Genomic DNA, 12,940 nt, shown 5'->3' with positions numbered 1-12,940 from the left:
AGATTGTCCTCCGTCACCTTCTATCTAGTTTTCTTTGTGCCCCTCCCCCTCTCCCCCCCCTAAACACCACACTCTTGTCCATGTCTCTTAGTCTCATTTTTATGTCCCACCAATGTATGAAATCCTGCAGTTCTTGGTTTTTTCTGATTTACTTATTTCACTCTGTATATTGTTATCAAGATCCCACCATTTTGTTGTAAATGACCAAGCTCCTTTTATGAGGCAAGTATAATTCTGATTTCAAAACCAGGCAAAGACAACACAAAGAAAGAAAATTATAGGATAATATCCCTGATGAATTTAGGTGCTAAAATCCTCAACAAAATATTAGCAAACCGGATCCAGCAATATATATGAAAAAAATCATAAACCATAATCAAGTGGGATTTATTCTTAGGAGGCAAGGCTGGTACAATATTTGCAAATCAATCAATGTGATTCATCACATAAACAAAAGGAAGGAGAAAAACCACATGATAATTTCAATAGATGCAGAAAAAGCATTTGATAAAATTCAGCACCCATTCCTCATCAAAACTCTCAGCAAAGTGGGAATACAGGGAACATATCTCAACATGATCAAGGCCATCTATGACACACCCACAGCCAACATCATACTCAATGGGCAAAATTAAAAGCAATCCCCTTAAGATCAGGAACAAGGCAGGGGTGGCCCCTTTCACCACTCTTATTCAATATAGTTCTGGAAGTCCTAGCCACAGCAATCAGACAAGAAAAAGAAATAAAAGGCATCCAAATTGGAAAAGAAGAAGTAGAACTATCATTATTTGCAGATGATATGATATTGTATATAGAAAACCCTAAAGTCGCAGTCGAAAAACTACTGGACCTGTTAAATGAATTCAGCAAGGTGGCAGGATATAAAATTAATACTCAGAAATCAGAGGCATTTTTATACACTAACAATGAACTGTCAGAAAGAGAAATTAAGGAAGTAATCCCTTTCACCATTGCAACCAAAAAAATAAAGTACCTAGGAGTAAATTTAACCAGAGAGATTAAAGACTTGTACTTGGAAAATTATAAAACATTGATAAAAGAAATCAGGAAAGATACAAACAAGTGGAGGCATATACTGTGCTCGTGGTTAGGAAGAATAAACATCATTAAAATGTCTATTACCCAAAGCAATTTATAAATTCAATGCAATACCGATTAAAGTACCAATGACTTACTTCAAAGATATAGAACACATATTTCAAAATTTTATATGGAACCAAAAGAGAACACAAGTAGCCTCAGCAATCTTGAAAAAGAAGAATAAAGTGGGAGGTATCACACTTCCGGACTTCAAGTTATACTACAAGGCCACTGTAGTCAAAACAGCCTGGTACTGGCATAAGAACAGGCATATAGATCAATGGAACAGAACTGAGAACCCAGAAATAAACCCACACTTTTATAGACAACTGATATTTGACAAAGGAGGTAAGAGCATACATTGGAGTAAAAACAGCCTCTTCATGTGCTCGCTTCGGCAACACATATACTAAAAACAAAAGCCTCTTCAACAAATGGTGTCGGGAAAATTGGACAGCAACCTGCAAAAAAATGAAACTAGACCACCAACTTACACCATTCACAAAAATAAACTCAAAATGGATAAAAGACTTACATGTATGCCATAAAACCATAAGCTAATCTTAGAAGAAAACATAGGCAGTAAGCTCTCTCTGACATCTCTCGCAGCAATATATTTGCCGATTTATTTCCACGGGCAAGTGAAATAAAAGACAGGATAAACAAATGGGACTATTAAACTAAAAAGCTTTTGCACAGCTAAAGACAATAAGAACAGAATAAAAAGACAAACTACACAATGGGAGAATATATTTGACAATATATCTGATAAGGGGTTAATAACCAAAATTTATAAAGAACTTGTAAGAACTTGTAAAATTCAATACCAGGAAGACAAACAATCCAATCAAAAAATGGGCTAAAGAAATGAATAGTGACTTCTCCAAAGAGGACATACAGATGGTCAATACGCATATGAAAAAATGCTCAACATCATTAATCATTATAGAAATGCAAATTAAAACCACAATGAGACTCAGCGGTAGAGCGTAGGCCTGGCGTGGGGCGGGGGGGGGGGGGGGGGGGGGGGGGGGGGACCCGGGTTCGATTCCCGGCCAGGGCACATAGGAGAAGCGCCCATTTGCTTCTACACCCCCCCTCCTTCCTCTCTGTCTCTTTCTTCCCCTCTGGCAGCCAAGGCTCCATTGGAGCAAAGATGGCCAGGGCATGCTGGGGATGGCTCCTTGGCCTCTGCCCCAGGTGCTAGAGTGGCTCTGGTCGTGGCAGAGCGATACCCCAGAGGGGCAGAGCATCGCCCCCTGGTGGGTAGAGCGTTGCCCCTGGTGGGCGTGCCGGGTGGATCCCGGTCGGGCGCATGCAAGAGTCTGTCTGACTGTCTCTCCCCGTTTCCAGCTTCAGAAAAATAAAATAAAATAAAATAAAATAATAAAAATAAATATTGTTTAAAAAAAAAGCCTGACCTGTGGTGGCACAGTGGATAAAGTGTCGACCTGGAAATGCTGAGGTCGCCGGTTCAAAACCCTGGGCTTGCCTGGTCAAGGCACATATGGGAGTTGATGCTTCCAGCTCCTCCCCCCTTCTCTCTCTCTCTCTCTCTGTCTCTCTCTCTCCTCTCTAAAAATGAATAAATAAGTAAATAAATAACATTTTTAAAAAATGATTAAAATTATAAATTCAAAAAAAAAAACCACAATGAGATATCATCTCACACCAGTCAGAATGGTGCTCATAAACAAAACAACTCAGAATAAGTGCTGGCAAGGATGTGGAGAAAAGGGAACCCTCCTGCACTGCTGGTGGGAATACAGACTGTGCAGCCACTATGGAAAACATTATGGAGATTCCTCAAAAATTAAAATTCGAACTGCCTTTTGACCCAGCTATACCACTGTTAGGAATATACCCCAAGAACACCATAGCACTGTTTGAAAAGAAGAAATGCACCCCTATGTTTATGGCAGCATTGTTCACAATAACGAAGATCTGGAAACAGCCCAGGTGTCCATCAGTGGATGAGTGGATTAAAAGCTTTGGTACATATATCCTATGGAATACTACTCAGCTGTAAGAAATGATGACATAGGATCTCTTACAACATGGATGGACCTTGAGATAACATTATACTGAGCAAAATAAGTAAATCAGAAAAAACTAAGAACTATATGATTCCATACATAGGTGAGACATAAAAATGAGACTCAAAGACATGGACAAGAGTGTGGGGGTTACCGGGTAGGGGGGAAGAGAGGGAGAGGTTTGGGGGAGGGGAGGGGCACAAAGAAAACCAGTTAGAAGGTGACAGAAGACAACTGGGCTTTGGGTGATGGGAATGCAGCATAATCAAATGTCAAAATAATGTAGAGATGATTTCTCTGAACATATGTACCCTGATTTATCAATGTCACCCCATTAAAATTAATTTTTAAAAAAATAAATATAAATAAAATAAAAATAAAATATTCCAGTGTGCAAAGGAAGAAAAGTAGTGGTGGTGGTGGTGATTGAACTTGAGTCGATAATTGTAAAAACTGGGTGAAAGGCAGAGGAAGAACACATTATATACCACTTTATCCACTTATAAACATTTTTGAAATGCTATTAATAAAAAGATCTTAAGCCTGACCAGGAGGTGGAACAGTGGATAGAGCATCAGACTGGGATGCAGATGACCCAGGTTCGAAACCCTGAGGTTGCTGGCTTGAGCACAAGCTCACCAGTTTCAGCAAGTGGTCACCGGCTTGAGAATGGGATCATAGACGTGACCCCATGGTCGCTGGCTTGAGCAAGGGGTCACTCGTTCTGCTGGAGCCCCATGGTCAAGACACATATGAGAAAGCAATCAATGAACTAAGGTGCTGCAACAAAGAATTGATACTTCTCATCTCTCTCCCATACTGTCTGTTGGTCCCTATCTGTCCCTCTCTGTCTCTCTCACAAAAAAAAAAAAAAAAAAGATTTTAATCTTTGGCAAAAGAAAAAAAAAGTTAGAAACATCCTGAATGTCCACCATATAGCATAAGTCTGGCAGAAAACTTGCTTTCTTATATTTTCTAAGTGACTGTGGGAGATTGGAATTGGTCTCCCTTCCATACAGAAATAGAAAGGTAAAGGAAATGAGAATTTAAGTTGGGTCTACTCTGTGCTCAGCATATTCAACCACATCCCACAGTTGTCACTGCAACCCTGCAGTTCAGGTAGGCTATGAACTCGCTTAAAGGAACAGTTAGGAACCCTGGCCAGTTGGCTCAGCAGTAGAGCATCAACCCAGCGTGTGGATGTCCCGGGTTCAAATCCCAGTCAGGGCACAAAGGAGAAGCGACCATCTGCTTCTTCATCTCTTTCCCTTTTCTTTCTCTCTCTCTCTCTCTCTCTCTCTCTCATTCTCTCTTTACCCTTCACAGACATGGCTCGAATGGTTTGAGCAAAGTTGGCCCAGAGCCCTGAGGATGGCTCCATGGCCCTGCCTCAGGTGCTAAAAACAGCTCAGTTGTTGAGCAACGGGGCAGTGACCCAAGATGGGCAGACTATTGCCCCAGTAGAGGGCTGGCCACGTGGATCCCAGCTGGGATGCATGCAGGAGTCTGCCTCTATGCCTCCCCACCTCTCACTTAATAATAAAAAAGAAAAGGCATAGTTAGCAAATGGAAAATCTGGAATGCAAGCACAGGCTCCTTGATTACTATCTCTATTATGCTGTACTCTAGAGCCATTATAATATCAGCACTCAGTAAATAATTATTAGTGTTCATTTTTTAGTAGTTTATGTAATACCTCTATTAGTAATTATATCTCTTAAAAACATATCCAATGTTTACTTCAATTAAATATATATCAGTTCATGGGTAACTACAAAGCGATATTAGCATCAGGTCCATTCTTAAAATATGCACAAGAATGGTTTTAGTCCCTGAGGCCTCGATCCAAGGCAGGTGAGAGCTGTTGTGGCTGCACACAGTGATGTGTGGAGAAAGACCTGCCCTTCACCGCTACCCCACGGACAGTGCGGCAACCCACCACCAGCACTTGCCATGGACCTAGGAGGGAGGAAACTGGTGTCAGCTGGCTCTGAAGGAGAGTATGGAGTCGTTTCAAATAAGCACAGCTCATTTTTAAGTTGTTTGCATGTCCCATCACCTTGGCAAACTGTAAACAGCTACCGGGAGGCCTAGGACAGTGAACCAAAATGGCAAAGGGCCAGGATATCATGAAAAGGTGAGGTCAGTTATTTGAGTCTGGCTCAGGCAGTCGAGGATCTCAAAAACACTTCAATCACTTCACTTTTACAACTACCCTATATCTAACGAAGGTCTACTATTTGAGGAGCTTTTTTTAAAAAATCAAGTTAGTTATTATAATATCACTATCAAATATATGCAATGTTTTTCTTGTTTTTTTGTTTGTTTTATTTTTTGACATTTTATTGACGAGAAAAAGGAAGCACAGAAGTGATGGGAGAATGTCTGTTCAGCAGAAAGTCTATGAGGCTACTCAGCAAGTCTAATCTAGCTCCTATGTGTCCCACTTGTCCACCTGTCCTCTTCTCAATGCCAAATGAGCCTTTTTCCTTAGGAGATGCAACTATTTACATATATAATCAACTTAACAAAACTCTTCATTCACATTTTTCTAGGGATTAAGAGGGGAAAGTTACAAGACAAAATTCTAAATTGAACATCACATCACAAACATAGACCACAACAGTTCAAATTTCTACCACTATCAAATCTTGAGAGGCCCTGGTCAGTTGCCTCAATGGCTAGATCACTGATCTAACATGCAGACATCCTGGGTTCGATCCCCAGTCAGGAAACACATGAGAAGCAACTATCTGCTTCTGCTCCCTCCCTCTCCCCCTTCTCTCTTCTCCTCTCACAGCCAGTGGCTCAACTGGTTCAAGCATCAGCCTCAGTCACTGAGCATAGCTCGGTTGATTCAAGCATCGGTCCCAGACCGGGGTTGCCAATTGGATACCGGCCAGGGCACCTGTGGGAGTCTATCTCCCCTCCTCTCACATAATATTAATTAATTAATTAATTAAGTTTTAAAAAATCCTGAGATTTACCAAGCACCTGCCATTCAACCTACCTAATTCATGCTTTGAGAAAAATTCTGTGCATGTCCTAGCTATGTATTATCTGATACAATAAATTTCCATCTATAAACATTAAAAAAGTGAGTAAAAGAGAGATATTTAGTTATATTTTTAAATAAGAGGTATTCCTGGAATACAAAATTTTCAAAGAAATCACTGACTATATTATATCTTATTGATTTTAAGACACTATCAATTTTAAGACATATCATTGTTTTATAAAACACTAAAAATGAAAGATACCACCAATTCTAATTGCAAGATAGATAATATTTGATTTAATTTGAATGAATCCTGTTTTCTGGACAATGTTCAAGTGTAGAACAAGTACACCTTAAAACAGATAAAATCTGGCCAGCTCTTCAGCTTCCCCCACCCCCACCACACTCTCTTATCTTGGGGTTTTCCAAGTTCTTAGGAAGACCATGCCCTCTTTACCCCACCTAGCCAAGCTCTCCTCTCTTCCTTTTAAATAAATAAATAGAAAATTTCTTTTAAGTTCAACTCTCTACTCTTATTACCAAATATACTTTTCCTGGAAGACAGCATAATAACTGAAGCAATTCAATATATTTGTCTAAAAAAGTCTCTTAACTATGTGCACAATGACAAAATGCTCTTACTAAACGCATTTAATGATAATAATCTCACTTCCTAAAAAGTTCCTGAACAGTCACTAGTAGAGTCTATATTTTGCTCAAACACGTATAAGGAGAAAATGTCTTCTTACCTGGCTTCCAACAACAATGGAGTGGAAAACCATTTTGTCGTAAGAGAGGTTGTAACAGCTTTTGAATCTGCCTTTACTAAGGAAAGCAGCCACAGTCCAGTGAATATAATCTTAAGTGTCATTTTTCAGCAAGCCCCTAAAAAGGGAAAAAAAAATTTTTGCTACAAGGAAATGTTTAAACCTGAATCTTAATACTTAGAGACACAAAAAATGAATATTACAGAAATAGAAATTTTCCAAAATATAACAGAACCTACCATGTAGAGTTCAACAGATATTTGCTGAATGACAGACACATAGTAAGGGTGTGGGGCTCATTGTGTGCCCTGTCTCCCACAGAGGACCCAGGTCATTCCTGAGCCATCGGTGCTATACAGATGTGAGAGTCAGCTGGCAGCACAACAGGCTGCACACAACAATACTTTTAAGAAGCCACTGAGTTTGTGTACTTTGTTATGTGAGCCCTAGGAAGTTAATAGGATGGGTTTCAATGCAAACTCACAAATAGGTTCTGAAATGAGGAACTGTAAGATCTCAGCTACAAAATAAAGAAGCTGGTATGACTGGTATATTGGCACGGCCATACAATGCAGGCCTCCTGACCTCTCAGAAGCAGCCTCCCTGAGCATGCTGAGATCCTCAGTGTCTGGATCATTTCAGAAAAAGGTCTCCAGCTGCAGACTTCTGTGATCTGATTTTTCCACCAAGAAGTCTAACAGAACCTTAATCAGACTTCCCCCTGCACTATATAAAAGGGAACATCCAAGTTCCACCTGTTTGAATAAGAACCCAAAGGAAATGCGAATATGCAGGAAACACTGAATCAAACTTGTGCTTCTGCTCGTTAACATCTGGAAAGGCTCACCACAATTTCTCAACAATGGGCATAAAAATCTATTGTTGGGAGAGAAAGTCCATAAAGCAGGGAACCAGTCACTATCTTCCTTTTAGAAAAAGCATTATCAAAAAAAAGCATTATCATTTATGTCAATAACCTGCTTATATAACACACAATATTTCTAAAGGGCAATGGTCAAAAGCAAAATAAGTTATACCAATTAGTAAAGTTGTTTTTATGTCAGTTGTTTTTTTTTGTTTGTTTGTTTTTATGTGAGTTTTAAGTTCAGGCTCTCCCAGCTTCTTTGGAAACAAAATTAGTATGAATATCCTATTTATAAATAAGTATTTTTTAATTATTTTAATTTATTTATTTATTTTAGAGGAGAGAGAGGGAGAGAGAGAAGGAGCAGGAAGCTTCAACTCCCATATGTGCCTTGACCGGGCAAGCCCAGGGTTTTGAACTGGCGACCTCCGCATTTCCAGGTCGACGCTTTATCCACTGCGCCACCACAGGTCAGGCTAAGTATTTTTTTAATCAACATTAACAAAGGCTTTTTTTTTTTGACAGAGACAGAGTCAGAGAGAGGGACAGACAGACAGGAAGGGAGAGAGATGAGAAACATCAATTCTTCGTTGCGGCATCTTAGTTGTTCGTTGATTGCTTGTTCATTGATTACTTTCTCATATGTTCCTTGACTGGGGGCTACAGCAGAGCAAGTGACCCCTTGCTCAGGCCAGTGACCTTGGGCTGAAACCAGTGACCTTAGGCTTCAAGCCAGCAACCTCTGGGCTCAAGCCAGTGACCATGGGGTCAAGTCGATGATCCCACGCTCAAGCCAGCGACCTCTTGCTCAAGCTAGTGAGCCCGCACTCAAGCTGGCAACCTCGGGGTTTCAAACCTGGGTCCTCCACATCACAGTGACACTCTATCCACTGCAGCACCAACTGGTTAGGCCATTTGCAAAGACTTTTGACAAACTAACCAAACTAGACTTTTGACAGTGAAACCTGCTAGTAGTAAGGGAGCTGCTAGAGAGTGAGGATGGAGGGTGCACACTGGATGATGCAGGGCCCTTGCTGATTCTACCAGAAGTTACTAACATTTTCCACAGAGGTGCAAGGAAGGACCCAAACTTATACATACAACTTCAGACAACCAAGAATTCTCTCAGGACTATTATTAGACACCCTACCCTACTGGCCCATGGACTGCAGCCTCAGAAAGCTGCCTGCATGGTAGAACAAACTTGGTTATGGAAAAGAGAAAATATTTTAGAGTCAGGAACCTAGGATCAATTCCTGAATTTGCTACTTACTAACAATTTAACCATAAGCAGGTTACAGAATAACTTCTCTGCCCCTTAGTCTCCAAGACTCTCAAATAGTAGTACCTAGTATCTGCCACACCAGCTCACATCTTTTTATTTTTCCAGGTTACCTCTTACCTGTTAAAGTGCCAAGTACTATACCAGAATTGTTCTAGTAAAACATATCATAAGAAAAAAATACTAAAATTTATCTTCTAAATTAGAGAATAATACATCACCATTATCACATGACCTCAAAAATATGTCTTGGAAACCTAAACTCTGTGGCTAGAAAAAATAATAATAATAAATCCTCCCCCAAAGTCACTAAGTTTCTAAACTACACTAAAACAGTATCATGCTATGGCCATGTTTATGACTTTTCCTGAAGAGGCCTCAATGTGTCATCCCTAAAAGTAGATGATTCCAGATGAGCAACTGGATTCCCCTGCCCAGTGGAGTTACAGGGAATGGAGAGTGACCACAGGCCACTAGCGAAACATCAGCATTTAATAAGCAATCACTCTGAGTGGAGCAATGTGTCAGGTGCTTTGCATACATTTGCCCAGTCCTTTCATACAGGAAACTGAGTTCCTTGAGTGTGGGTGGTAGCCATGTCTACTTTGTTCACCACAGCAAATAGCAGTGCCCCGCAAACAGTAGATACTAAACAAGCTGCACAGTGGATATAACACTATCACTCCTGTTTAAAAATAAGAAAATTGCAAGTTCAGAGAAGCTGAGTAACTTGCTATGCTAATCTACAACTGTGATTTGAACTGACATCTGCCTGTTTTTAAAAGTTCTGTACAGTAATACCATGCTATCTCCCCTGGTTCTCTGTCTTGACAAGTAAGAATTCAAACTGTGCAAAGCTCCAGACTGAGCCAAATGCTTTCTTGTAAGAACCAAGGCAAGTCCCAGGATTTTCTACAAAGTCCTTGAGACATAGCAGAATGAGAGAGGAACAGTTTCGACCTGAAACCAAGAGTGTGGATCTGAAGTTGAACCACAGCAAACCATCCAACTAGCCTGACAGATCCACACCTGGGATGGTTTTAGGGTCTGAGCTCCTCAGGAGTTGGCAGTTTTGCCTATCATGGTCACATGTATAGCTTACTGCTTGGAGCACAGGATATTTTCAAAATAAAATAAATACAGGGCCCTGGCCGGTTGGCTCAGTGGTAGAGCGTCGGCCTGGCGTGCAGGAGTCCTGGGTTCAATTCCCGGCCAGGGCACACAGGAGAAGCTTGTGTGCTTCTCCACCCCTCCCCCTCTCCTTCCTCTCCATCTCTCTCTTCCCCTCCAGCAGCCAAGGCTCTACTGGAGCAAAGTTGGCCTGGGCGCTGGGGATGGCTCTATGGCCTCTGCCTCAGGTGCTAGAATGGCTCTAGTTGCAACAGAGCAACGCCCTGGATAGGCAGAGCATCGGCCCCTATTGGGCATGCCAGGTGGATCCCGGTCGGGTGCATGCGGGAGTCTGTCTGACTGCCTCCCCGTTTCCAAATTCAGAAAAATAAAAATAAAAATAAAAATAAAAAAGAGAGACACTTGGGTGGGGGTAGGGGAGTAAAAAGAGACAAATATATGGTGACAGAAAATTATTTTCCTTCGATTGGTGGGCACACAATACAATCAACAGTTTATAAAGCTATAGAGATGTTTACCTGGAACTTATGTACTCTTATTAATCATTGTCACCGCATAAAACTTAATTTTATAAATAAATTGTTTACAGAAGCCAGAAAAAAAATAAAAATAAATACAGCCTTCACTCATTAAGGATTCAGTGAAAGAAACTGGAAAGAACAAAGTGTGGCAACAAAGCCTGACCTGTGGTGGCACAGTGGATAAAGCGTCAACCTGGAAACACTGAGGTTGCCGGTTCAAAACCCTGGCTTGCCTGGTCAAGGCACATATGGGAGTTGATGCTTCCTGCTCCTCCCCCCCCCCTCTCTTTCTCTCTCTCTCCGCCCTTAAAATGAATAAATAAATAAATAATTTTTAAAAAAAGTGTGGCAACAAAAGGAAAGACAAAAAATAAAAAGAGCAACTGAGAGTTCCTGGGCAAGGTATACAAGGTTAGAGCTGAGAAAGGGAACCAAGCTGTACATTTAAAAAGAGCCTTCCAACCCAGACCCTACTTCCTTGATTCCACAGGAAAAAACAAAGGGTAAGACTGTCCAAAGAAGCAAAGATAAGAACCTCACTGAAGTGGACTTTTGTTTGAGTATGCCTTCATTTTACAAGATCCCTTATCACTCTGTTGCTAATGGTTTTTAAATGTTTTTCATAAAGATGCATAATCTGAGAAATAGTAGCTATCAGAATCTGCAATATGGCTTTGCATGACCATAGGCATACTGCTTGCGGCATTATGGATAAATGCCATTCTTTAAAAAGTTCTAGGCCCAAATGTATCATCTGAAAAATTTAGTCTATGGACCGTTTTCCTTAGTTTAAATTAAAGAACTATCTCGGCCCTGGCCGGATGGCTCAGTGGTAGAGCGTCGGCCTGGCGTGCGGGGGACCCGGGTTCGATTCCCGGCCAGGGCACATAGGAGAAGCGCCCATTTGCTTCTCCACCCCCCCCCCCTCCTTCCTCTCTCTCTTCCCCTCCCGCAGCCAGGGCTCCATTGGAGCGGGGATGGCCCGGGAGCTGGGGATGGCTCCTTGGCCTCTGCCCCAGGCGCTAGAGTGGCTCTGGTCGCGGCAGAGCTACGCCCCGGAGGGGCAGAGCGTCGCCCCCTGGTGGGCGGAGCATCGCCCCTGGTGGGCCTGCCAGGTGGATCCCCGTCCGGCGCATGCGGGAGTCTGTCTGTCTCTCCCCGTTTCCAGCTTCGGAAAAATACAAAAAAAAAAAAAGAACTATCTCTAGCTCACTAATCTACAGTAACATACTGGAAATATTAAGAAATTTTAATATAGCCTGACGGTAGTGCAGTGGACAGAGCGTTGGACTGGGATGTGGAGGACCCAGGTTCGAGACCCTGAGGTCGCCAGCTTGAGCGCGAGCTCATCTGATTTGAGCAAGGCTCACCAGCTTGAGCCCAAGGTTGCTGGCTCCAGCAAAGGGTCACTCGGTCTGCTGTAGCCCCCCGGTCAAGGCACATATGAGAAATCAATCAATGAACAACTAAGGAACCGCAACGAAGAATTGATGTTTCTCATCTCCCTCCCTTCCTGTCTATCCCTATCTGTCCCTCTCTCTAACTCTCTCTGCCTCTCCCACAAAAAATAAATAAATAAATAAAAATTTTCATATAGAAAATGCTTTTCACTCTTTGGAAAACAGAAAAGGAATAAAATTCTAAGTCATTGCCAACTTTTTCTTCTTTCATTTTTAAACTGAAGAAAACAGCTAACAAAATCTTTAAAAACAACTCACACCCTCCAACTTTATAGATGGCCACCTGAGTCTTAACATATAAGAAAATAGTGAGAAAAAAATATTAGAAAGTATCCTTCTTTAAAAATAAATGTATTTTGGTCTTTACTGGTGGCTCAAGCGTTGGCCCAGCGTATGGGCGTCCTGGGTTTGATTCCTGGTCAGGGCACACAGAAGAAGTGACTATCTGCTTCTTCCCCTTCCCCTCCCACAACAAGTAGTGTGATTGGTTTGAGCATGGCCCAGGGCACTGAGGATAGCTCTGTAGAAGTTCAACAGACTCAGGTGCTCAAAATAGCTTGGTATTCCAGCATAGGCCCTAAACAGGATTGCTGGGTGGATCCTGGTTGGGGCACATGAGAAAGCCTGCCTCACTATCTCCCCTCCTCTCACCTAGAATGAATGAGTGAATGAATGAATGAATGAATTTCTCAAATAATTAAATTTAATATACATTTATACAGTGGTGGGATTAAGCTGGTTCACTTGGGTTCAGCTGAACTGATACCTAATTTTTTGTT

At 41.6% G+C, this 12,940-nt stretch overlaps 1 protein-coding gene across 4 annotated transcripts in view; it reads right to left on the bottom strand.

Moving 5' to 3' along the window:
* Nucleotides 1-12,940, bottom strand: part of UGGT1 (UDP-glucose glycoprotein glucosyltransferase 1) — a 274,935-nt gene that overhangs the window by 230,345 nt on the left and 31,650 nt on the right. For 3 of the 4 annotated variants that reach the window (XM_066232988.1, XM_066232987.1, XM_066232989.1), the window contains exon 2: nucleotides 6,885-7,020. The exons of the other annotated variant lie outside the window; for it this stretch is intronic. In XM_066232988.1, the coding sequence (XP_066089085.1) occupies nucleotides 6,885-7,006 (122 nt within the window). In that variant the 5' untranslated portion in view covers nucleotides 7,007-7,020. The remainder of the gene's footprint in view (nucleotides 1-6,884; nucleotides 7,021-12,940) is intronic. 4 annotated transcript variants of the gene reach the window in all.

Source organism: Saccopteryx bilineata, chromosome 5 (assembly GCF_036850765.1).
Source record: "Saccopteryx bilineata isolate mSacBil1 chromosome 5, mSacBil1_pri_phased_curated, whole genome shotgun sequence".
NCBI classification, from domain to species: Eukaryota; Metazoa; Chordata; class Mammalia; order Chiroptera; family Emballonuridae; genus Saccopteryx; species Saccopteryx bilineata.
Note: the sequence above shows the minus strand (reverse complement) of the source record. Positions and strands in the feature narration are given on the sequence as shown.